The sequence below is a fragment of the Meriones unguiculatus genome, assembly GCF_030254825.1.
Source record: "Meriones unguiculatus strain TT.TT164.6M chromosome 13 unlocalized genomic scaffold, Bangor_MerUng_6.1 Chr13_unordered_Scaffold_45, whole genome shotgun sequence".
In the NCBI taxonomy this organism is placed as follows: domain Eukaryota; kingdom Metazoa; phylum Chordata; class Mammalia; order Rodentia; family Muridae; genus Meriones; species Meriones unguiculatus.
Genome location: NW_026843652.1, coordinates 2,391,087 through 2,418,041, shown reverse-complemented (window position 1 = coordinate 2,418,041; position 26,955 = coordinate 2,391,087). Strand labels below are relative to the sequence as shown.

Genomic DNA, 26,955 nt, shown 5'->3' with positions numbered 1-26,955 from the left:
CTTTCTTTAGTATCTTCTAAAAGTTTTGCCCTTGGTATTGGACACGTAGGTGTAAGATGCATTAAGAATTGTGGAGGTTGTAAATAACATCTATGTTGAGTTCAGTAGACGTTCAGTAGAAACCTGTTATGGAAATGAGTAGAATTGTTGATATAATAGATTTACCAGTGCTTAGAAGCTGCAAGTCACACCAAGTATAATTTTGTTAAGGGATGTTTTAAATCATCCCATAGGTAAGTATCATGTGAACGCGGCCGGTTAGAGATTAGGAAACATGCTTGCCCAGGAGGATTGTCAACAAATTTGTCTCCAACCATAACCAAGGGGACAGCCTTGTTGCATAGCAACTATTGGCTCATATCCATGTCAGAGAAGAGACATCTATCAAGCTGCTCAATGGTGCATTACAGAATCACAGCCAACATTAAAGCCTGGTATGCCAAAAAGTTGCAGTTTTTTTCTTGAGAAAAGCATAGTTTTGTCACATGGGCAAGATATCTGGGGACAGCCATTTGAACAGGAAAAACACTGCTGTGTTGAGGGCTGGCCTGATGAAACACAGCTCTCCTAGGGGTGGTGATATATGGAGAATGGCATAAGTGCTTCTCACCCCCCTTCTTAGATATACTTAGCCAAGTCAGTATAGCCTAGGGCATAAGCATTGAAATTTCCCCAGGATTCTGAGGTATTGATAATAAAAAAGAGCTCATTTTCTAAAGCCAGGTTTATGACTGTTGAGATTTGGGTCAGGGTGTTTGAAAAGGGTTTGCTTCACATTTGGAGAGGCCAACTCTTTCCAACACATGGGACTATGTTTCAAGGCCACTGTGGTTTTGGTAAATAATGTTCACCTTTTGCAGCATTGTTTCACGAGACTCCTCGTGATTTTCTCCCATTATATGAATTTCTGATCAATTCATAGATGTGTCCTGTTTCCTTCAATTTCTTCTCTGGAAGGATACAAGATGGCATTCTTCTTAAGAAGCTTAGTTAGGAGAAGACATAGCTTGTGTCAGACCTTCTAAAACCAGCTTTTATACTTTCTCCCTTCAACTTTTCCTATCATTTGAAACCTCTGTTCCATTCCACACATGACCGTGACACTGTATCAGGGGAGTGGAGTGCTTAAATAATTCTAGTAACATCTTTGCTGTACAAATCTCCCATCTGCCTCACTGGCCATACTTGAAATCTCTAGTCCATATTGAAATTGTTTACTATGGGGACTGAGCTTAAAAGATACTTAAGGATGACTGCATATAGGGAATTCAAAATCATTTTAAAGCTGTATTCTCTTTTAGCATTAACTAGAGCTGGATGCATGCTAGTATTAAAGAGAATTTTTTATTAACAATTTAATTGCATTACTTTCTCCCTGGGGATGCATACTAATTATAGAATATGTCCATCTTCAAATTGTTGGAAAAATATTTCTCAGATAAGATATGTTGGTTCAGGTCACATTGATCACAGTCTGTTGTTTGCGAGGGCTTTCCTCTTAGTTGAAACTCCTAAATTCTTAAAGTTAAAGGTTGTACCACAGCAGAATTTTAAAAATTACCCATGTGAGTCATGTAATGAGCTATCTATTTTTGTATGCAGTGGAAAGACAGCTTGGAAAAATGATGGTCAAATTTCTAGACGTTTTCAACATTGCTTTGTAAATTCATTTTTTGCAATAAAATTAATTTACACATCGGTTAGAAACTGTTGTCAAGGAAGGACTGTAGATCAACCTTCAGCAATATTTGATTAACATCCTTTAAACTTTCCACAAGTAGCAACCACAATGATGTGATTTAAAGAACTCAATTCCAACATATAAAAGGAGTTTTTGAGCTGCAAAGGTGTCTCAAGTGTGCAGGCTATGTTGCAGTTAGATAGGGCAGATTGCATACCTTGTGCTATATATGATGTGGCAGGAAGTAGACATAAAATTACTTTTTAATTTTGTTTTCTTTATGGAAATGAGAGGGGGTGAGATTGCCTTAAATCGCACGGTGAGTGGGGGGACTGTAGTGCCATAGACCACATTTCTAATGACCTCCATTTACAAAGAGCTCTAGCACATGGAAACTCTGTTCAAAAAAAAAAGATCAGTTGTATCAGAGGTTTACTTGAACAGGATAGTGTTTACTTGAGTTATTTTTGTGAGAGTTTTGATGTTTGTATTTATTTCTACATGTATAAAATCATAGGTAACATTGGACTACTTCACATTTTTTTGTGACTGAGTTCCCATAGATACCTTGATGAAAACTGACTATTTTGTTGGACTTTTGTTCTTGGCATTTTTTCTGCCTTGCTTTATTCTTTCACAAATAATTGTGCACAATCCTCATTGCTGTGGCTGTACAGTAAATACAGCAGTCACTTTTTTCTGTGTGTAATATGCTTTCTCAATCATAATGAGAATTCTGAGTTGTTTTCACATGGTGATTTCATTTGACAGAATGCCATCATAAAATGGCTGGATCCCACCAACCATAAAGCATGCATGGACTGGACCTGAGCATCTGACATATATCTTGCTATGGGGCAGCTTTGTCTTCATGCCATTCGCCTAACAGTTGAAGTGGGGGCTGTCTGTGACATGGACAGAGTTGACTGCTTTTGGATCACTTTCCCCTAACTAGGCTGCCTTTTCTGGCCTGAGTGGAAGCAGATGCACTTAGTTTGTATGCAGCTTGATGGGCTGAGGAGAGTTAGTATGGAGAGGGTCCCCTTTTTTGAGAAGAATGGAACAAGGAATCGCAGGGACAAGGAGGGTAGGAGGATGATATCAGGAGTAGAGGAAGTATGGAACTGCAAGCAGGATGTAAAGCAAAAATAAATAAATAAACCATTGAGAAAAATGGCTGGTTTCTGTGTATGTGAGAGATTCTTTTGATTGATGGTTTCTGTGGAAGGGTCTTCCATTGATGGTGGCAATATTCCTAAGCAAGTGGCCCTGGAATGGATAACAGAACTAGCTGAGCATGAGACAATGTAGAAACAAGAGAACAGGCCATGAAACATTTGCATGGTTTTTGCCTTAGGTTTTTTGAAGCCATATTCTGTAGGTTTCTGAAGTTTTTGAAGACTACCTATCTTTATGTGTACAGATCTGTCTACAGATTTATATCTATCTGTGTAACCTAGGATGTATACTCCTATGATAAATTATACTAGTGTCTTACACAACTATGACTTGATTAACTAAAAATTTAACAAGCATTCCTTGTTGTTCTCAAGGATTTCTTCTAGCTGACATTTTGGACATGCAGAAATCCTTTTAGGGGTCCCAAAGGAAATTGGGAAAAATCACCAATTAAGCAAGCATTATCATCTGTGGTCTAGTCCTTGAATGTTGAGAAATTTCAGGCTTAATGAAAGTCCTGTTTGGAACAGTCTAAAATTCTGGACAAAGTGAAATTAGTAGCTTTCTTCAACGTTCTCTTGGGAGCATGCTTTGATGAAAAATCACTATTGAAGCAGTTGAGGAAGGAACAAGCAGAATGCTGGAACTTGTAATGCTGGAACAGATATGTCAATGTCTCAGCATGTTCAAAGGATGATTTCTGTCAGGTTTCATCTAGTGTCTCTAGTGTCCGGTCCTTTTGTTCTGCAAACATACAACTTTCCACAAGCATTATGCAGTTATAAAATTATAAATGTATGAGATGTGCAGGATAAAACTAAAATGTAAGCCATTTTTATCTATGCCAATTGAAAGAATGGCATAATAAATTTTGAGACTATTATAGCCAAGGATTTCTTGGCCGTGTATTGTTGAAGTTCTTACTAGAGACATATTTTATGTGTCAGTCAATTTCAGAGTTTTTCCCATGTAAAGGGATCAGCAATATAAGTTACCATTATTATTGAACATACAATCATTATCATGTTAAAAATCAAAACAAGGTTGTATAGATCAAAATTACATTTTTGGGCTCTTGAGTGCCTGTTTTATTAGGCCAAGCTGCTACCTATTTCCTGAGAGAAGGCCTCCCATTGTTGAGACAAATTGGTTGCCTTGAGCAATTAAAAAGGCATGCTTTAAGTAAACTTTATATAAACTCCTTTTTTTAATTTAGAGTTTAAGCATTCCCTGGCCATCTTGTACCTGTTTAGAGATTTATGCCTAGGTTTTTACATAAGTTGTAGCTGTTTTTGTACTATCCTCTATAGTATGGGCAGTTATCCCTTCATAACCAAACTTAAAAAAAAACTCCCTTTTACCTTTAGTATTTAAGCAAACCCTAGGCATCTTGTACCTAGATTTTTACATTGGCTGTGGCTATTCTTTGGCTTGTCTCTTTTTAATACAGAATGGGAAATTAAGCCTTTATAGCTAAACTTTATATAAACTCCCTTTTACCTGTAGCATTTAAACATATCCTAGGCATCTTGCACCTGGGTTTTGAGATTTGTTTTGTCTATCTTTGGCTTGCCCCTTCTTTGATATGGGATGGACAGTTCTGCCTTTTAAACATATGAATTATAAATTTTGAGCTTTTAGGACTTAACTAGGCTGGTGTGTACTTTGCCATCTGTAAGCCTCCTGTGTCTTTTTTTACATTAAGCATGATCAATATTTGTCTCCTGTGAACATGTCGCACAGTTGAAAGGATAAGCCTGCTTCCAGAGCAGTGTGACATCTTAATTTAGTCAGCATTTAAAAGTTTTTATACATGGGAGACATGCAGTTTGCATGTTTGTCTCCCAGCCTAATTTTGAATACTGACATTGACCTACAGAACATATTTCTTAAGCCAAAATACCCTTTTATACCAGTTTTGTGGAAGTACCAGTTTTTGAGATTGGCTGGCCTTTTTAGGTCAATGTGATATAATTTCTCTCTACATAAACCTAAAATTGGTATGTATCCAATCTTTAGAACAGTAAAGACATAGAATTTATTATTAAGAAAAAAAGAACTTACATGGTAACCTTAAGGAAAATGTTGTCATTTTGAATCTTATCTCTGCAAGTGGCTATACAGCAGGAGATGCCACCCTTTTTATTATGTAAATTAGACTGATCAGGAACTCTGTGATATGCCTGTTTCTTTTTACTTTGTGTTGGGATTAAAGGAATGTGCCTTCACCAACTTGTTTAAATATTCTCAAATCCATATCATTGTAAATCAAAGCCTTTAAATGAAAATCAAGCAAAGAGACAAGAAAATACTACATTTTGGGTCAGTTGTGTGAATTAGACTGTAACAAGCAAGTTGGTTATTTTTTGGATTTAGTTGTTGTTATATTTAAATGGTGGACCTTTACCAGAAAGAGCTGACAAGTATCTTGCAGTCAGAGAGTTTTGGATTTTAGTCGTTATTAATCTAATTTTTATTAGGGGGAATGCCCTTTTTATTGTCTGTAACTTAGTATTCCAATCTTTGGGTTTTCTCCCATTTTCTCCTTGAACTTTCTCTTAGAAGGCATGGAGAAGACCCATCACCCTTAAACATATTGCAACCAGATCCACGACTATGACAACCAAAACAAAGCCAAAGGGATTAAAACCCCCTCTGCCATGGCATTTTTGTTGTTGTTGTTTTAGACGTACTTCTATGCCAAGCTCTGTCTAGAGATCTGTCTGCCTACAGTTCCTTTTCCTTCCAGCCATGGCTCCTGCTGTTGCTCTAAGGCAGCCACAGTATAAGGAAGCCATGCTTGTGTCCCCGTCCTGTTAGACTGTAGCAGCCTTCAGTTTTATTATGTTCAGTCTCAGATCTGCCCACAGTAGGCTGTCTTTTGCTCTTGGGCCTGTTTGGGAGTCTCTCTTAAAGGGACAGTAATTGACCAGGAAGATTTTAGGTTTTAAATTTGGGTTGTATCACTGGGAGCTTATTCCTCCCACCAAATTATGTTGAAGTATGATCTAAAGGGTGTCGATACTTAGATTAGTTGGGTGCCATTTGTTGTGTTTCTTAATGATTACTATTATTTACCTTTAGTTAAGCAGTGGTTTTTTTGCTGCCCGCAGTGACAGTTGAATCTGCCTAAGTGAGGCCTGGGGTAAAAAGAGCAGGGTGACACAAGGAAGACACCAAGTCAAGACTCTGATCAAGGTGCCATTTATTGAGCCTTTAAACAGTGCTTATAAATCAAAATGTCACAAGCAATTATCTCACGGTAACAGTTTCACTTATCAAAGCAGCTGAGGATTTACTTAAGGTTACAAAAACTTTACTTATCTGGTATCCATGGTTGCAATGAATTTATATCTAGTTCTCAGGGACAGAATACCCAGCTGTAAAGAATGCCCAGGTCAGTCTGTGAGAAACTGAGCTTTAGATAATACCCATGTTTGCCAAGGCCATGTTTGCAAAATTCCAATTACCAGAAGCCACTGCTCAAATTCAGCACCAAACAGCAATATGCACTCTTTTTGGCTACCAACTCCATTTTGGCTGCCACAGTGGTTAATTCTAAACCAACTATATACCCAAATACCATACAGAGAATGGGATTTATTTAATTAACCCAGTGCACAATGCTGGGCAATAGTGATTTCATCTTAAACCTCCAAGCCTGCATTGTTTCCAACGATTCAGATTTCACCCATTATTGCTTTCAGTCATATTCTAGGGTCCGGCTTATCTCTACTCATGGTTCCAAGTTCTCTCCTGCTGATCTCTCCTCCTCACTTTCTTCTCTCCTTTCCTAACCAGGATGTCCTACCTTATTCTCTCCATTGCACAGTATTGGGGCTGGTTGTTTAATTGACAATAGAGAGAAAAAGTGGTGGCATGTTTACACAAACTTGAGACAGGTGATACTTAGAATAAGCATCACAATGCAGTGTCTGGATTGAAACCAGATAGTGGGGTAGAGAAATCAGCCTTTGAATGAACAAGGATAAATTGTATATATTCCAAGAGAACATAATACGAACATATATGTTCAATAATATTCTAATAAGCAAATAATCCATAGTAAAGCTGGTGTTACTCATTCATATACTTGTTTAGAGAGGGGAAGTTTATGAGAGTCAAGAATGCTGTTGTGGAGAAATCTTAATACTTATACCACATGTCCACAAGGAACAAAATGTCAAACTATATGAATGTAGTAATCTTCCACTTGTTATTTTTTTAATAGGGATATAATTTGTCAAAATACTTACAAGCCATGTGACTCTAGGGATACCTAAAGAAGCAACATAATTCTCTCAGAGAATAAGCAGAAGATATGTAGTAGTCACTACTTTGAGTGCACTTTCTAGTTGTGATAGAAGATTACAATTACATTGTTATTAATTATTAAGTAGTTAACAATGGTTAAATTGTAAAATAATCACTGTTCAACCTAAGGAATTTGTAGGTCACCAAAATCACATGCTTGCTGAGCTTTTCTTAGAGCAAATCTGGCAAAGCGTACTCTTTCCAAGTGAAGTTCAGATATACAACATCATAGGTGAGTACATTCTAAAATATCCAATACATCTTTATGATGAAAAATTGTATAGTGATAACACTGTGAATCTATATTTCATTTTTAGTTAAAAAATTAACTGTTAATAAATTAATTGTAAATTTGTATCACATTCCCCAAATCTATTCTAATAGATCACTAATACATTAAACTAATACATTAAACTAATCACTGATACATTAAACTAAAACATTATACTAAGATAATTAATTACTTTTCCAACCTCATTGGGAATACATCTGCAATGTTACACTGTGGAAAATACCAATAAGTATTAGGAATGTGGAATTTCTTCTATTTGTCCTGGTTTAGTTTATTAATGTAATGTGACTCACGCTACAAAAAAAAATCTACTAATGCAATCAGTGTCATATAGCTCTGAGTTCCTCCAGATCAAGTAAAAAATATATATATATACTTATCTATGAGGAATGTTGTTTTCCTTTATCATCCAGTCTGTTATAACTCATCTAAAGACTGGGGCAGATTTCTATCATTTTACAGAGTGAAACTCAGGCTCAATGAGATAAACGTTTTGCAATGTGTAACTGCTCATCTTACTCAAATAGTCATTCTATAACATCACTAAATGAACTGAAGCCACAACAGCCAGGTATTGCACCACAAGTCTGTAATCATGGTGCTTACAAAGAGGAGGCAGGAATTTCAAGGTTTCAAAGTCACCCAAGGAAAGAATGGTCAGTGGTATGGTGGGAGGCCCTCAGAACAAAGAGAGGTGTTGATTGGCCCAGGACACTATCCATAGTCTTCCCTGCAGCTCCAGAAACTCAGAGCCATGGCACCAGCAATTATTTGCTAACATATTTACTTACCACTTTGTGTTTTCTAATATTTCTTGTCCAAGGCAGCTTAGGTCAATTCAGGGTCAGACTCCTTAAATGGAACTCTCCTGCAAGTGGGAAAATTAGCCTCAGGTGGGGATGAGTTCCCTCATTACATATCCAGTGGAAAGTCTTCAGCCCTGAATCCATATACACAGAAGCAACAGAAATGGACTCAGGTATAATTCATATATTTGCACATAGTTGCTCACATACTTAAAAAGAAATATTGGAATGGAAGAATTTGGGAAGAGATGAAGAAAGGACATGGCAAGGGGAAATTGATGTAATATATTTTAATTAACATGTAAAATAATAAATTTTAAAGAAAAATGGCATAGCAGTTAAGAGCACTGGGTGTTAAGAGGACACAGATCACATTTCACAAACCAGCTAGTAGCTGACCATCTGTAGTTTCATTTCCAATGAATTTGATGGCCCCTTCTGGCATCTGTAGGTACTGTGCAAAGACACATGCCAAACATCCATATAAATTAAAATAAAGCTTAATGAAATGGAATTTGCTGCAGTGATGTCATAGCCCTGAGAGAGACTGCAGCTAGGGCTAGTTGAAATGAACTCATTTTGGTCCTGCATATTAGCAGTTGTGGTATTGTTGTGAGCCAGCCTCCTCAGAGGCAAAAGCCACTATATTCTGAAGTTAGAATAGCTCAGTATAGCTTTCATCAAAGATCTGCAAACACAGTGCTCATAGTTAACTTTTCTGTGATGCTTTCTGCATGAGTGTTCTCTCTCCTTTTTGTGTGTGGGAATTTTGACAATCACAAATCCTTTAAATCTATCTTATAGATTATATATTGTGCTCTAGAAGACAGATTTGCTCAGTAGAATTTTGTCTGCTTTCAGGACTATACATTCAGTCTTCTGGCCCTGTTGGAATTAGTCAAAGTTTAACCTGGAATCTGAACCTGAAAGAGATTTAAGGGTGACAGCATATGTGGAATGCAAAATCTGTGTAGTCAGTTCCTCTTTGAGCAGTATACATAGTTGAATTCATTCTGTCTTTGAAGACATTTTCTATATTAAAGTCTTAGATGGAGGGAGTGATTTTTTTTCCTGTGAAGGATGTTAATTCTAGAACATCTGCAGCCCAAAGCTTTTAGAAAAATGTTTCTGAGTCAGCCTCTTCTATGTTGACTCATTTGACCTTGATCCCAATATGTTGCTGTTCAGTGCAATGATATTGTTATCTTGATTAGGGTAAATAAAATTTCAATTACAGGGCAGTACCACCACTGAGTTTTAAAATTACCCATTAGAGTCATATAGTTAACCTTCCATTGCAGTAGCAGAAAAAAAAATGTACTTGGAGCTTGGCTTCTGACTTCAGACGAGAATAGGAGGACTCACTTATTGTGCACATCATGGGGAGAAATAGGATAGGTAACTAGCTGCTGGTGACACCATTGTGAAAAAGGATCTGCTCATGATCTAATTATTTTACAGCACGTATGAATTAGTGTCAGATGAATGAAGATAAACTAGATTGGTAGGTGTACAATTTGGGGAGAATAGCTTGATCCAATGAATAATGAATATCCAATTAGGTAACTGTCTTTTTCAGATATGTCTTATTCACTTACACATTTATGTCAGTCCTGAGGGTTGAGGTACAAGCCATTCACTGTAGCTGTATGTGTCAGGTTACAGATCTAAACAAGCAACATTGTGCTTGAGGGAAGGGCACACAGTATCTTATGAATGCTATTAACTCTGCCAGGAAATTGCCTGATCTTTTTTCAAGTCACTATAGCTGTGGTCTTTTTATCAATTATATTTATCTTTTTAAAAATTCGATTATTGAGTTCTCTTAAATTTGATTGTCTCTAAATGCATCACCGCTCTAATCTCTTATGTGTTGTTATTCCCGATGTATCCATGTCATTGGGAATGTTTTTCCATTTTTCCATGTGCTGTTGATTGTTACTTCTGTATAGAGCAATGCCTCTTATAGCCCTGCCTTGCCTCCTGCCATGATATTGAGAATTGCTTTGAACACCCTACCCTACCTCTGCTGCACAATTCTGGGAAAACAGTCCTAAAATTCCTTCTATGTTGGATCTTGACTGGTGAGTGAAAAAGTAAAACTGGCCATTGAATTGAGTGTCCTCCAGTCTGTCTGGCTGGCTCATAGTGTGCTTACTAAGTGAAGGCCTTGTGCAAGAACTGAGGTCTATGACCAGATTTTAAGCTGATATAGTCATAACACAGAAAGTGATGGACAAGAAGGAGGGGACAACTTTCCTGCTTTGACAACAGTTGACATTAGCAATGTGTAGTGAGATAACCAATTTTATGATGATCAACACTTCTCAGGCCCACACACGAGGGTGTGTTTAGGGGGAATTGGTGTTAACTTTATCTTTTGGGAGCTCCTGGGTGTTCATTTCTTCAGGAAGCTGGTATCTAAATGGGTCAAAATCAGGAACAGTCTATATTCTTCTCAGAAGACAAGAAGTGATTTTTATACTGGTGCCCTTGACCAGAAGGAATGCCAAAAGAGCAGGCTGAACTGATGTTTATGGATGCAGTTGGAAATCTCATTTTAGAGGTGAAGCATGGGTTTTTCAGGGAGTCAGAAGTAAAGAATATAGGGTTCTGTTGTTGGGTTCAGGCCAGCCACATAAGATTAACACACAAATGAGGAGGCAAGGGAAGTGCAGATGGGAGGGTGTGCGGGACCCTTCTGGTGGATTGGAAGGGGTCATGCATAGTGGAGGGCAGATCTACACATTGGTGGATGGGAGGCCCCGGACAGGTTCTTAGAGAGGGTTCCTGGGAAAGATGTACAGGGATCCTGATCCTGTGTGGGGAGCCCTGGAGAGACAGGAGGTCCTACATGCCCTGAGAGGGACTTGTAGAGATATTGAAAAAGTGGGTGGGAGGAGACCTGAGTTCCAGGGTCCAGAGCTGGGAATACTTTGTTAATGATGCTAGCATGTTTTTGGAGGTGCGGCAATGCCAGGACATGTTCCTAGCTGGTATTCCCCACAGTGCCCTAGAGCACTTGATGCCTGCAGGAAAAGAGGCCATCTGGGACAGGTCTACCTGCATAGAGAGTGCCACTATCTCAGTGCCAAGCTTCACTGTACTGCTTCTCCAATGCCGGCGGTCATGCCCTACAACCCCTGCAAGCTGGGCTCTGTTTTTAGGCTTCCTGGATCCAGAGGACATTGACAGCTCGCTAGCTGCCATTTCTCCCACTGATGGGAGCCACTGCCCTGACTCACTACAATCACATTCAATTAATTTACTGCCCCTTAGGTCCAGTAGAGAAGACTAACAAAAGAACCGGCGCATCTATATGTGACCCATGAGGCGAGGCCCATGCTAGGGGATTCCTACCCAGTCATGAGAAGTCCAGAGATATCTATTTTCTACTACAACCTTGGTCCTGGCCCTTGGCCCTAGGAGGAGGTACGCTGTGAAGAAGATTGATGTAGAAGCAGCCAGTGATACTGGTGGAAGGTGGGCCCTTATGGTATTTGACAAATGGAGTCATGAGAAAGGGAATTAGGTTGGTGTCCTGGGAATTGGGACTTGAGGCCAGGGACTAAATGACATGGTGGAGGAGCTAGTTGAAGAGGCATGTCCCAGTGCAAGTATAGGTGGGATCAGACAATGGTGGGGCTTCTGGCTTGGGTCTTAGAAGGCGTGAACAGAAAGAGTATCTTTGGAGTTCAGGTTTGTGTCATGGCAGCGTGGTCAGGTCAGGTCTGTTGTGCGATTCTGGCATCAAAACTCTGATTGCATCATCCACCTATCAGAACTGTTACCTGTGTTGGGGCATAGCCGTAATGGGAGAGGGCAGGTGTATGTGTTTTGTGTCAGGTCTTTTTGGTCAGCAGCCACGCATGTTAAAGCTGCTTATAAAAGCTTGAAGAATGAGTGAATGAACCCGTGATGCTTTTGATTCCTCTTCTCTTCCTGTTCCTTCTCCTTTCCTTTCTTTTTTTTTTTTTTGAGGTTTGAGACAGGCTCTCCTGTAGATCAGGATGACTTTGAACTTTTCTATGTAACAGAGGATGACTTTGAACTTCAGATCCTTCCTCCTCCACCTCCCATTCATCACCATGGCCAGACCCTAGATTCTCTTAATAAGTGAGGGCAAAGGCCATGTTTGGATCATCAGTGACAGCCAGCATGACTTATAAATTTGATATTCTATCTTTGTGGGGATGGGCCTTGGACAGGCTGGGTAGGGAGGGATGTGTCATAGAAGGAAAGGTGAGATCATAGACTCAGCAGGAGTAGTGATTCCCCTCTGGGCAAGACTGTTGAGTAGTTGATGACAGCATGATTCACAGAAAGAGTTCTACATGAGTCTAGGTAAAATAAAATTCAGCACGGTAATGAATAGCTTAACTTAGCTTGAGTGACTCCATTTTGAGGTGAGAAACCATCCTGTGTGCACCTGTGACAGGCCACTGAACTCCAGTTCCAGGAAAAAACATGGAATGTACATTTGGCAGAAAACAAAGTGAACTCCCTAGCAACAGCCAATGAAAGCAAAATAGAATATTCCCAAATGTTCCAGATGTACTTTCAGATAGCTTAGAATAGCAGTTATTGTTAAGCATCAGTGGTCACCTCACTCCTCAGGTGTTACCCCGTCCCATAACACCAAGGCATGGAAAAATCCCCTGCTTGCAGTTTTTTCCTTTAAAATCCCTGTTCACCCAGGGCTCAGGGTCACACTTTTCTACTGCTGTAGCAGTGAGATGTAGGTCCCAAGATTGATTGCTCTCTCAATAAAGCTCTCTTGTTTTCCCAAGGGAGTTGTCTCCTGGTGGTTTCTGAGGATCTCAAGATCAGGGCATAATAGTAACTGTAGATAAGGAGACAGGAGGAAAAACAAGGATATCTATTTAGAGTAAGGAATGTCAGGATCTCTAAAGTCTGAGATCTTAACCTTTCATTTAATTAGGGGTTCTATTTTATCATGGGAGTAACAGTTGTCATTCTCGTGGGCCTTTATTTTTTTTTTAATCAGGTATCATCATGGGAGGAAATCTACCCTATCAGGGCACTAGGGAAAGGGCATAAAGGGAGAAAAGGGAGGGTGGGTGGCATGAGAAGGAGATGAGGGAGGGGGCTGCAGCAGGGATACAAAGTGAATAGATTGTAATAAATGAATGAACAAGCAAATAAATATATATATTTTTTTTAATTTAAAAAAAGTATTTTATTTTTGATATAGTTTCTCTACATAGCCAAAGATGGACTTCAACTCACAGTGCAGCTGAGACTGGCAACAAAGTCTGAATTTACCTACCTTGGCTTCCAGAGTATAGATATTACTGGTGTGTATTACTAGGGCCACACATACTCTCTTCCTCTACATTGCACACATTAAAATTTTGAAGCTGTCAAGAAAGTCCAAAGTATTACTAAAATTTCATGTGAGAAAAACCAATGAACTGCTCCTGCCATCTACTTTCCTCTGTTCCTTTATGCTATTTTTAAAAAGATGTTCTTCTACAGCCAGTTTGTGTGCTGGCTTCTGATGAACAGCATCAAGATGATATGGACCTCCTCCTGAGGCTGTAGCTCAGTTGGTAGAGTGACTAGCTAACATGCATGAAGCCCTGGGTTTGAGCCTCAGCACTTTTGTAAGAGAGATATGGTAGTAAACACCTGTAGTCCCCAGCACAGGAGAAGGGAAGGCAGAAAGATAGAAGTTCAAGGTCATTCTCAGCTACATGTAGAGTTTGCAGGCAGCCTAGGTTACATGGAATCATGTCTCAAAAGGAGAGGAGCCAGATGGGTCAGGAGTTAAGATTGGTAGTTACTCTTGCATATGACCTGAAGTCACTTCCCAGCACGCACATCTCATGGCTCATGGCTACCTGTAACTCTGCTGTAAGGTAGCTGCTTTGCCTTTTGGCCTGTTAATGCACTGAAATTAATTTGAAAAAAAATTAAATTCTCTTATATATTTATTTGTTTGGTCAGTTTGTTGGTTTTGTTTTTTCAAAACAGTGTCTTACTATGTAGTCCTAGATGTCCTGGAATTGCTCTGTACACCAGGCTAGACTTGAACTCACAGGAATCTGCCTCCCAAGTGCTGTTATTCAAGGCTTTTCTCTTTCTTTCTTTCTTTCTTTCTTTCTTTCTTTCTTTCTTTCTTTCTTTCTTCTTCTTTCTTTCTTTCTCTTTCTTTCTTTCTTTTGTTTTCTCTTCTTTTATTCTTTTCTTTTCTTTTCTTTTCTTTTTCTTTTAGTTCCGTTCCTCTTTTTGTCATCTGAGTAGGCCAGAAAAAGTCACAAAATCCTGTGGAGGTGGACCAGCTGCTTTGAGCCACCCTAAGTGGATACTGTGAATTAAACTTAGATTTATTTTTGGAATAGCAAGAAGTGTTTCATTCACTGAGTCATTTAGCTCATTTTTGCCCTCTCAGGTTTTTTATTATTATTATTTTTAATAGATATAAGTAAATTTGGGTAAACTGGGGAGGTAGCTCAATGGTAGCAAGTGTGCCAAGCATATATGAGACCAAAGATTTCATCCTCAATACTGAAAAAAAGCTTGTTTTGTTTTGCTTTTCATTTTCAGACATGACCTCATTTAGCTGAGGATGGTCATAAACTCACTAGCCAAGGATATGCTTGAACTTCTGATACTCCCACATGTACCTCCTAAGTGCTTTAATTACAGGCAATGCCACCATGTCAAATTTTATGTGGTGTTGGGCTCGAACCCACAGCTTCATGCATGCTAGGCAAGCACTATACCAGCTGAACCACATCCCCAGCCCATTTTTTTTCTGTGAAGTTACAGGAAAAAAAAAAGCTCATTGCATTTTCTAAAAATATTTCTTTAATTCTTAATATTCTTGGCACTCTTCCACCAGTGGGAAAGATTTTTCACTCCCCTTCAGGTTGAATAATGGGCTGTGCCATTATCCACTTTGATTCCAAGAGAAAGAGGGAAAGTGCCTACTGAGTGTTGGGAGACTGAGGATAGGCTAGGGGAGGACAGAGCAAAATGATACTGGAATATGAAACAGCAGATCTGGAAAAGGTGTTGCCCTGAAATGGGAGCCTGGACCAGAAATCACTAAACCTTTTTCTTTCAGTACACTCTAATGCTAAAGGAGATGCTCATGTCACTCAAGACTCATGGTTGGGTTTCCTTAGGTATCTGGATGGACATTTGACTAGATTATTGGGCTTATGTTCTAGGAATTTTTGCGTTATTCTTTCACAAATATTGTGCACAATCTACATTGTTTTTGCTGTAAAGTAAGTGCAGAAGTTATATTTTGTCTCTGTGTGTAAAATGTCTTCATAATCCTGAGAATTCTCAGTTTGTTTGTTTTTTTTCACATGGTAAATTCAGTTAGCAGCATGCCATCATAAAATGACTGGTTGTCACCATCCAAAGAAAATGCATGTGCTGGACCTAGGCTCCCTACATACATCTAGCTGATGGGCAGCTTTTCTTCATATCAGTCATGTAACATTTGAAATAGGGGCTATCTGTGACATGGACACATTTGCCTGTTTATGAATCACTTTACCCTTGTTGTGCTGCCTTCGCTGGCCTCACTGGAGGAAGATGCACTTAGTTTGTATGCAACTTGATGTGCTGAGAAGAGTTGGTATGAGGAGCCTCCCCTTTCATGAGAAGAGGAGGAGGAGTAGGGGAAGAGGATGGGAGGATGATACCAGGAGGAGAGGAGGTATGGAGCTGCAAGGAGTATATAAAGTGACAAAATAAACTAATGAGAAAATGGCAGGTTTCTATGTAAATGAGAGATTATGTTGACTGAAGATTTCTATTGAAGGCTCTTCAATTGAGTATGACAATATCTCTGAGCAAGTTGCCCTGGGCTAGAAAAGAGCTAGCTGAGCATGGAATGATGAAGATACAAGAGCACAAGGCAGTAAACAATATTTGCCATGGTTTTTGCCTTAGTTTTCTCGAAACTTTAGTTTCTATCCTAGGCTTCCACAATGATGTACTTTGGTCTGACAGGACTAAACAAGTAAACCCATTCATGACCTGAGATGTTTTTGTTTAGAGTATTCAATCACAGCAGCGCAGTAGCAGGTTAGGAAAAAGAAAATATGCCGAAAGTGACTTTGCTCCTGGACAGACCTGAGAATGTTCTCTTTTTAGAGGATTGTGGAATATATCAGATCTTGAGGTGGCAAAAGTCCAGAGCTTAATTGGCTCTTCCTTTAGGACCTGGAAGTTCAGAATGTTGAGTGTAGTATATACAGAGGAAGTGGATAGCCTAGGATTTCTGAGGAAAATTGACTCCATAAAAATTTAAGCTATAGGTCATTTGAGTGGTAATTTGGCCCCCAATCTTTCTTAGTCTGCTCATGTTCTAAGAAATTAAGTAAGGTAGAACTGAAAAATGCTAAATGATTTCCTAGATGGTGATGCTTGCTTTCAAAGCTGGCTTGGATGTTAGCCAAGGCTACATTTGAAATCTTGATTCTCATGTGAGAGCCTTCGGAGTATGAGTCCAAGGATGGAAGATGTACCCACAATATGTTCTATGTTGTCAACATAATTTACCAATGTTAATATTAAAATGCTTAATAGAATATATGTATATATGTTTGTATGTATTGTTTGAAGTTACATGCATCTTCATGTTGTCGTTTGTTACTATAAGGGACATCATGTTGAAGTTCTGCCTTCTAAGAGAATTATCTAGATTACTAGATAATGTAACAACAGTGAGATTTGTTTTAAAAAAAAGCATGTTATATGTGTGTAATGTAACTATGAGTTCTTAGGCCATGACAGATATGTGAAGACATGATGAGAATTTTTGGGATTTATTGTGATCATTCCTACATGATGGCCAAGATCATGTTGCCAGTTTGCACTCTGGATTGTTTAGACAGTGTATTTTTTTGTTTTTATTCTCTTTTATTTATTACAATTTGTTCTTTTGTATCCCAGCTACAGCTCCCTTATGCCTTCCCAATCCCACTGTTCCTCTCTCTGAGTCTATTAAATTAATATATATTGTTTTTTGACTTTACAACCCAATGTGATCCCTCCTTCCTGTGCTCTCAGTCCACCCTCAGACTTCTCCCTCTCCTCCCAGAGAAGGGATGCTCTCCTCTCCCTGTATCAACCCCTTGCAACACATTAAGTCACATCAGGACTGATAGATCCTCATCCACTGAGGCCAGGCAAGGCAGCCCTGACAAGGGGAGGCAGTAGAGTTCACATTACTCCTCTTCGCACTCCACCCACATGGACCAAGCTGCTCACCATACAGATAAGTTCAGTGGGCCTAGGTCCACACTATGCATATGCATGCTCTTTAGTTGATGTCTCATTTTCTGTACCCCTGCTGGGTCTGGGTTACTTGTCTCTGTTGGTCTTGTGGCTTTCTATCCCCTCCAGGTTCATCAATCTTTACCCTAGTACTTCCACAAGACCCCCCGAGATCCACCCCATGCTTAGTTACAAATTCCAGCTTCTGTCTCCATTGGATGCTGGGTGGAGCCTCTGAGATAACAGACACGTTTAGGCTCTTCTACAAGCTTAGCAAAGCAAAATCTACAGTTTCATTGGCTGGCTCTCTAGTGTTAGGTAGATCTCAGGCTCACCCAATTATTGGTTGGACTTTCCCTCAATCTTTGTTCCCTCATTATCATCCCTAAACTCCTTGTAAGCAGGGTAATTTTTGGATCAGGAGTTTTGTGGTCCAGTTGTTGTTTCTTCTCTTCCCTAGTCCTGACTGTCTAGGAGGTGGTCACTTCTTTTTCTATGTCTCTTTTTCCCTGCCCCTCTGTTAGAAGTCTCAGCTGGAGTCACACCCAGTCACACCCAGGTCCTCTCAGGAACCTTCCCTATCAAATAACTCCAAAGAGAAACCGCCTCAGTCTCCTTTCTTTTTCTCAACCCTCTCACCTCCTACTACAATTCTCCCCACATCTGATACCCATATTTTTCCCCTCCCTATTCCAACTTCTGCCTTCCTGCCCAGTTCCCTCTTTTCATCCACTTCTGCTGTCTGTTCTGTTTTCTATTCTGAGTGACGTTCTGGCAACCTCCCATGGACTCTTCTTGTTACTTCGCTTCTGTGGGTGTGTGGATTGTAGTATGCATATCCTATACTATACTATAGGTCTATTAGCAATGTGTTTCTTTCTGCGTCTTGGTTACCTCTCTCAGAATGATCTTTTCTAGTTCGATCCATTTGCCTGCAATTTCCATGATTTCTTATTTTTAATAACTGAGGAGTGTTCCATTGTGTAAATGTACTAGAAGTTCTTTATCCATTCTTCACTTTCTGGCAGCTATGAAAATAGTAGAACAAATGGAACATCTTTTGGATGTATCCCCTGGAGTGGTATAGATGGGTATTGCGGTAGAACTATTCCCAATTTTCTTGAATGTACCAGTTTGATTACCAGGGAAGTTGTACAAGTTTACACTCCCATCAGCTCTGAAGGAAAGTTCTCTTTTCTCCACATCCTCACCAGAATGTGTTGTCACTTTAGTTTTTTATTTTAGCCATTTGAGTGGTGTAAGATACTTCTTTTTTCCATTGTATGATTTTGGCTTCTTTGTTGAAAGTAAAGTTCCAATAGGAGTGTGGGTTTATTTCTGTGTGCTTATTCCAACTGTACAGGATTCTACTGCTATCAAGGGTGTTTTATTTTTCCATTTGAAGTTAATGTTTGCTCTTTCAAGGTCTGTAAAGAATTGTGTTGGAATGTTGTTGGGAAATGGATTGAACCCATAGACTGCATTTTTTAAGAATGCTGTTTTAAAGAAGGGGGATAAAGGGAGGGTTTTGTGAAAGAAGGAGGAAGTGTGCTACAGGGGGGATACAAAATGAATAAAGTATAATTAATATTTTTTTTAAAAAAAAAGAATGCTGTTTTACTATGTTAATCCTATATATCCATGAGTTTGGGAGATCTTTCTATCTTCTGATATTTTTTTTCGTTTCTTTCTTTAAAGACTTCAAATTCTAGTCATAGAGGTCTTTCACTTCATGTTGTTTGTGGCTACTGTTCAGGGTGTTGTTTCCCAAATCTCATTCCCAACCCATTTTTCATTTGTATACAGGACTAATGAAATTTTTAGTTAATTGTGTTCCCAACTACTTTGTAGAAAGTGTATATCAACTGTAGGAATTCTCTGGTAGAATTTCTTAGGTTACCGAGGTATACTAGTAAATCATCTGTGAATAATGATACTTTGAGTTTTTCCTTTCCAATTTGTATTTCCTTGATAACCTTTAATTGTCTTATTGCTTTACTAGGACTTAAGGGGTATAGTGAAAAGATATGGAGAGGGGAGGCATCCTTGTCCTGTACCTTATATGAGTGGAATTTCTTTAAGTTTCTCTCCAAATAATTTTATGTTAGCCCTCACCTTGCTTTTTACTGCCTTTATTATGTTAAGTATGTGCCTGATTCCTTATATGCCTGATTTCTCCAAGTCTTTTAACATGAAAGGGTGTTATATTTTGTCAAAGGCTTTTTCTCATCTAATGAGATGATCATGTGATCTTGATCTTTCAGTTTGTTTATATGGTGGATTACATTGATGTATTTTCATATGTTGAACCATTCCTGTATCCCTGACATTAAGCCAATTTGTTCATCGTGTATATCTTTGATGTGTTCTTGGATTTGTTTTGCGAGTATTTTATTGAATATATTTGTGTTACAGACAGCTATTAGCTGTCCTGTGGGTGTGGGAATTTAATCCAGGTCCTCTGGAAGAACCGTGTTCTTAACCACTGAGCCATACCTCCATTCCCTGTGTTGCCTATTGATGATCAACATTTAAATTGCTAATATTTTCATCTCTCCTTTTGTAATTGTTCAAGCATACATTTCATTTTTAAAAAGATCATATTAATATTACAGTTTGAAATGAGGCACTTATGGTTTCTAGACATGTATGCAGAACTGGAGTGAATGTGTAACTCTTTGTAGAAACTTGAGAAAGATCTTTAAGTTTTTTATCTTGTTTGTTTGATTAATTTTTGTGTATTATTCAGGATCTGATTATGTACCCCTGAGTGTCCTGGAACTTATTGCATTGAGCAGGCTACCATCCAGCTCTATGAGATACACCAGCCTCTGTTTCCTGAGTGATTTTGGAATTAAAGTCATCAGATAATACACCCAGCCTGCCCATTCTTATAAGAGTCAGGAATTGTTTATACTATTTCTCTCATCTGGGCTCAGTACTGTTGATCTGTTTACTCTCTCTTTATCTGTTGATTGACATTTCTCTTGCAAGTCTGTATCCTAGTTAAAGGATGAGAGAGATGAACTTCACTATTCAGTTTCCTCCTAAAAAGAGTTAGTTATTGCCTTAAAACTTGTGTGTCACAAAATAAGTAGAAGAAAAACCAGAATACTTTGAAAATATTGTAAATGAAGGATACATTTCCAGTATTCTAAGCATCATGCTTTCTTTTATACGTGTGTGGTTATTTTAGACTGCATTGACCTACAATGATGTGCATATGAACTTCACTCAAGAAGAGTGGGCTTTGCTGGATCCTTCCCAGAGGAATCTCTATAAAGATGTAATGTTGGAGACCTACTGGAACCTTACTGCTATAGGTAGGACAGTGAATTTTCTTTACTTTTTAAAATGTGGGGAAAAAATCTATATTCATTATTGATGTGTTTCTGTAATTTCTCTTGAAAATATGGAAGAATGAGGTGAATGGTTCTTTGATTGACCATAGATCACGATTTTAATTTTGTCTTATTTCCAATAATAAAGCATACATTTTTTGTTACTATGTTTTAGGCTACAGTTGGGAAGATCATAATATGGAAGAGTATTGTCAACCTTATAGAAGACATGCAAGGTAATTTTCATGTGTAAGCTTATATGAATATGGTTCTGAGAAAGTTTTAATATGTTTTGGAAGTTGGAAAGAGAATGGACAGTGTAAATGAACTGCTTTAAGTGTATTTATTGATGATGACTAACTTGTTACTAAACCATGTACCTCCATGTTAGGTATTTGATGTGTTTTTGCAGGGCATCCTCTAAGAAAGAATGCAAGGAAAACATACCTTACACAAGGTCAATTTTTAACTCATAGCCTCATTACTGTAATAAGGTAGAACTGCAATTTGTTTAGTCTCCTACAACTCAGATATTGCCAAATGTATTCAAAGTAAAGAATGATGAAAGTATATCCAAAACATTATACTAATCAAGTAGTCCATAGTAAAACTAGGTTACTAATATACTTGTAGTAATGTTGCTAAGTTTGTGGAAAAACCATAATCCCTATAGCACGTCTGTGATGAAAAAAATCAAATGTCTGAATGCATCATGAAACCATGTCACTTATTATTCTTTTAATAGTTTTATCATATATCACAATGAGTACAGTCATGTTAGTATATGTATATTGAAATAAACAATGTACTATCCACAACAACTAAAAGGTATAGTAGTCCCCATTTTGAGTAGATGTTTAAAAATTGATACCTGTTATGGATTATATGCCCTAATTAGAGCTGTCAGCACTACAAATAATGACACAGAGGCTTTTTAATATTTTAAAGCTTAGGCAATTTTCCTGGGCATATTCTGAACCATTTTTTCCCTAACACAAATAAACCTAGCACAGTGTCCTGATGCATGGCCAGCTCTACTTCTCTGTTCATATTCACGTCCTTCTGTTAACATCACTGGCCTGTGGTGAATTGCCTGTCATTTGCTTTCTTCCCAGCAACCCTCTCTCACTCAGAAGTTCTGCACTCCATTTTGTGCCCTGCTATCAGTTGTTAGCTCTTTATTATTCCCAATAGATAAGTGATGAAAGACAAATGTTTACAAAATATAGGACAGGTGATGGGCCACAGAACTAACAATACTATGATCTCATTAGCACGTATCTCTCTGCTGACTTAGCAGTCGGCATTCACACACTTTCACAAAGTATGCACCAGCATCAATGAACTTGTTATGCATCTTCATTAGGAGTTCTCACAAAATCACACTACAGAAAATATAAGTTTTAGGAATATGCAAATTACTCTGCGTGTTTTCTTTGCATATTTAGTATGGCACACAGTATAGGGAAATTGATGAATCCTGTCAGTGTGTTAAAGGTCTGAGGTCTTGCAGTTTTCTACAAATCTGTGGTAAAACATTATATAGAAGAAAGTGTAATATAAATGTGAGACAGGTAACAAATATTTTTACCACCACAGGTATTTTGAAATATGCAAAACAACCCCCTAGATAATATCACCATGAATGTAAAAATAATGATGAAAACTCAAGATGTAATTATTCTTTACCTTCCCACCGAATTGAAAAATTAAGTCACATAGACAATAGCATTCTTTAGTGCAATGAATGTGGTAAAGCTTTCATATGTGCTGATTATCTTTGCAGGTATGAAAACAGTCATAGTGGAGACAAACACCCTGAAGATACTCAATATGACGAAGTCTTTGCACATCACAGGTGTCCCTACACATATAAAAGTGCGCATACTGGTGAGGATCACTATGAATGTAACGAACATGATAACACCTTTGCAAATAACAGTCTTGTTCTAAGACGTAAAAGGACACATATAGGAGAGAAAACTCATGAATGTAACCAACGTGGTAAAGCCTTTGCATGTAACAGTAGTCTCAAAGTACATAAAGGAATTCACACTGGAGAGAAAACATATGAATGTAACCAATGTGGAAAAGCGTTTGCATCTAACAGTGATTTCCGAAGACATAAAAGAACACACACTGGAGAGAAACCTTATGAATGTAATCAGTGTGGTAAAGCCTTTGCATGTAACAGTAATCTCCTAATACATAAAAGAAGTCACACTGGAGAGAAACCTTATGAATGTAATCAGTGTGGTAAAGCCTTTGCATGTAACAGTAATCTCCTAATACATAAAAGAAGTCACACTGGAGAGAAACCTTATGAATGTAATCAGTGTGGTAAAGCCTTTGCATGTAACAGTGATCTCCTAATACATAAAAGAACTCACACTGGAGAGAAACCTTATGAATGTAACCAATGCGGTAAAGCCTTTGCACAGAGAAGTACTCTTCTAATACATAAAAGAACTCACACTGGAGAGAAACCTTATGAATGTAACCATTGTGGTAAATCCTTTGCATGTAACAGTAGTCTCCAAATACATAAAAGAACTCACACTGGAGAGAAACCTTATGAGTGTAACCAATGTGGTAAAGCTTTTGCACGTAACAGCATTCTCCAAATACATAAAAGAACTCACACTGGAGAGAAACCTTATGAATGTAATCAGTGTGGTAACGCCTTTTCATGTAACAGTACTCTCATGCTACATAAAAGAACTCACAGTGGAGAGAAACCTTATGAATGTAACCATTGTGGTAAAGCATTTACACATAAGGGTAATCTCCTAAAACATAAGAGAATGCACACTGGAGAGAAACCTTATGAATGTAACCAGTGTGGTAAAGCCTTTGCACAGAATAGTCATCTGGTAGCACATGAAAGAACTCACACTGGAGAGAAATCTTTTGAATGTACCCAATGTGATAAAGTCTATGCATTTCCCGAATCGTCTCTAAAGACAAAATGAACACATCCTGGAGAACAACCTTATGAATATAAGCAGTGTGGAATCACCTTTGTACAACACAGTCATTTCCTAATACATAAAAATCCATGTTGAAGAAAATCCTTATGAATATTGTCAATGTCCTAAAGTCTTTTCATGTAAGAGTCATCTTGAACAAGAACACTTTCTGGAGTGAAACCCTATGAATGTAACCAATGTGTCAAAACCTTTGTATGCCATAATAATCTGCATGCACATAGAAGAATGCACACTGGAAATTGTATGAATGTAACCAATCTGATAAAGTATTTTGACAGGATAGTAATTTCCTATAACATGAAGACATATTGGAGAGAAACCTTATGAATGTAACCAATGTGGAAAAATTTGCTCCTCACAATCATCCTCAAAGTCATGGAAGCATTCATATTGAACAGAAAGACTATGAATGTATTTAAGGTGGTTAAGCTGTTCCACATTTGTATAACCATCATCATGAAAGAATTAGAACTGGAGAGAAACTTTATAAATGTTTCAAAATGTGAGCCCTTTGCATATGTCTATTGTCTTCATCATAAAAGTTTCATACTGGAGAGAAATTCTGAGTACATAAGCAACATGGTAAGGCCTTTGTGTTTTTCGGTCCACAGAATCCAATACAACTCAAACACATGTTCAGGGCAAATGACAAAAATGTATTTTCACCCAGTCACTACTGGTTGGTTAGTGGTACATAACATTCTTGGGAACTGAACTGTGATACCTATCCACCCACTAAGCCAGAAAGTTACAGAGGTTCTGAGTTGAAAATCATAAACATCTCTGCCATTTTACAACTAAGTTATTTCCATCAGTCATGGTTAAGGATATGGGATTTGTTTATGGCATTGAGGAATTCACCTGATGCAAAAGTGTAGATTTTACAGTCCAAACAGTCATATCCATTTGTTCTTTTGTGGTTAGGAAAAGGTATTATGTTTTAGGGAAGAGAAAATGTGGTTTGGGACAGTCACTATGTTTGGCAAAGTGAATATATGGTATGGAACAGTCGTGTTTTGGGAAACAAAAGATGAATGATGAAAGCTTGTCAGCTATTGGGAAGTCTGCAGCTTTCCTAGGAATGATGAACTTAAATTTGGGTTCACCCCATATTTCATTGGGAATTGTTATCTAAAAAGCAATACATAGAGAAAATTTTTTTTAGCATATTCACACCTACAAATTACTTTTTCATGTTTTGCATGTCAAAGTCAACTTCAAGTCTATAAAAGAGTAGATAGTAGCGAGAAACCTTGCACATGTAATCAATGTGATAAAGTCTTTTCTTAATGCAGTTATTTCCACGTACTTAGAAGAACACATACCTCAGTGAGACCCTGTGAATATGCAATGTGGTAAATCCTTTTCATGGATTTGTCTTTGAAATCATGAGGAAAAAGTCATGCTGCAAAGAAACCCCATGAATGTAGTCAGTACAGTAACCTTTTGTACTTCGTATTACCATTATAGAAGAGTAAAGGCTTTAGTGTGTGAGCAAGCTCTTAAAGCCTTTGCATATCACAGGAGTCATTGAGAACCTGAAAGAATTCATTCTCAAGAAAACCTAACAGGATAAAAGATTTGTTGAGGTCTTTGACAAGTCAACTTGCATTCAGTTACAGGAGATTTGGGAGGAAAATTGTAACAAGTGTCAACAATGTATTCATGCATTATGATATCCATCTTCATTTTGTTTCCAATTAAAAACTGATATGGACAAAAGACCTAGGAATTTAAACCACTAGGTAAACCTTTTAGATTTTAAAATTCTTTTCAGTTACCTGAAGTAAATCGTCCAGTTATAAATTTTACATGTATGTATTATTGCCCTTTCTGTGACAAAACACAATGTCAAAGGCAACCTCCAAATGTCTTTAATTTGCCTTAAGGTTCCAGAGGGATATGGGATCACTATGAAATGGGCATCACAAGTATCATATATGGCAGATAAAGTAGTAAGCTTGGAGTTCACATCCTCAACCTGCAGCATGAAGCAGAGTGTGAACTACAGATGAATACAGTTGAATACTATCATGCCCTTCCCAAGTAAGATACAGCCTCCAAATACATAAAAGAACTCACACTGGAGAGAAACCTTAGGTTTCTGCTGTATTTCCTAAACATTCACAAATGATACCACCAACTTAGAAGGATTCATTTCTCTCACTTCACCCTACACATTTGATTTCACTTACATGAAGGAATTTTTGATGAAGAAAAATTCTGTGGATAAGACTGTAGTTGCCTCAACCCTTGAGTTACAGGAATGCATGCTTACACAAGTAAAACATTCTTGAGTAAACATATATTTGGTTAAGAATTTATTTTAATTTCCATCATTATCTCAGTGTGTCTTTGTGTGTTTATATGCCTGTCCATTCTGGTTTCCATTTGATCTTCTTGTAACAGGAATTACAGAAAGTTGTCAAAAACCTGACCTAGGTCCTGGGAATGAACTTGTCTTAACTTCACAGCCATGTCTCTAGTACTGTAACTATGTTAAATCTTTATATATCATCTTGATGTCAAGAAGTAGAAAAGAATTCCTAGAAGAGAGCAAACCTATTTTTATATAAGATGTGATGACTTTGGACATAATAAATATATTCTCTTTCAAGAAAAGAAACTCCTTTAAATGTTTTTCTCATAGTCTTGGAGGAAGTAAATGATTTACAATATTCACTTAAATGTAATGGAGGAGATCACCAGCTGTGGTTGTGGTCATTATTTTGAAACACTGGAGTAGATATTGAAGTATGCTGTATGTGCAGCAAATCTACTCACAGAAGTTTATTAGGTTGTTCTGATATTCTTTCTGTGGTGGCTTTCATGTTCTAATGCATTTCCACTTGGTGAAAGTTATTTTTCTGCTGCAATGTATAGAATGGGATCTCCATCATCTATGTGGCCCATTGCTTATTTATATCAGGCAGTCTGTGATCATAGTTTTCAAGGAAGGGTCTCTGAGAAAGCGTGGTACTTTTTCTATGTTACAAATTCCATTAAGACGTTTGTTTTCAGTCTTGCTTGGTTGTCAGTAATTAGTATTAAGATGCTCAATAGTAAGTGTTTATATATGTATATATTG

The 26,955-nt window shown here is 37.9% G+C and overlaps 1 protein-coding gene across 1 annotated transcript in view; it reads left to right on the top strand.

Annotated features, from left to right (window-relative positions):
- LOC132651299 (zinc finger protein 431-like) overlaps positions 1 to 25,967 on the top strand; it is a 37,002-nt gene extending 11,035 nt beyond the window's left edge. Inside the window, exons 3-7 of the mRNA XM_060376529.1 lie at positions 21,053 to 21,113; positions 22,664 to 22,735; positions 22,820 to 23,802; positions 25,007 to 25,031; positions 25,925 to 25,967. Coding sequence (XP_060232512.1) covers positions 21,053 to 21,113; positions 22,664 to 22,735; positions 22,820 to 23,802; positions 25,007 to 25,031; positions 25,925 to 25,967 — 1,184 coding nt within the window. The remainder of the gene's footprint in view (positions 1 to 21,052; positions 21,114 to 22,663; positions 22,736 to 22,819; positions 23,803 to 25,006; positions 25,032 to 25,924) is intronic.
- Positions 25,968 to 26,955: the final 988 nt, after the last annotated feature.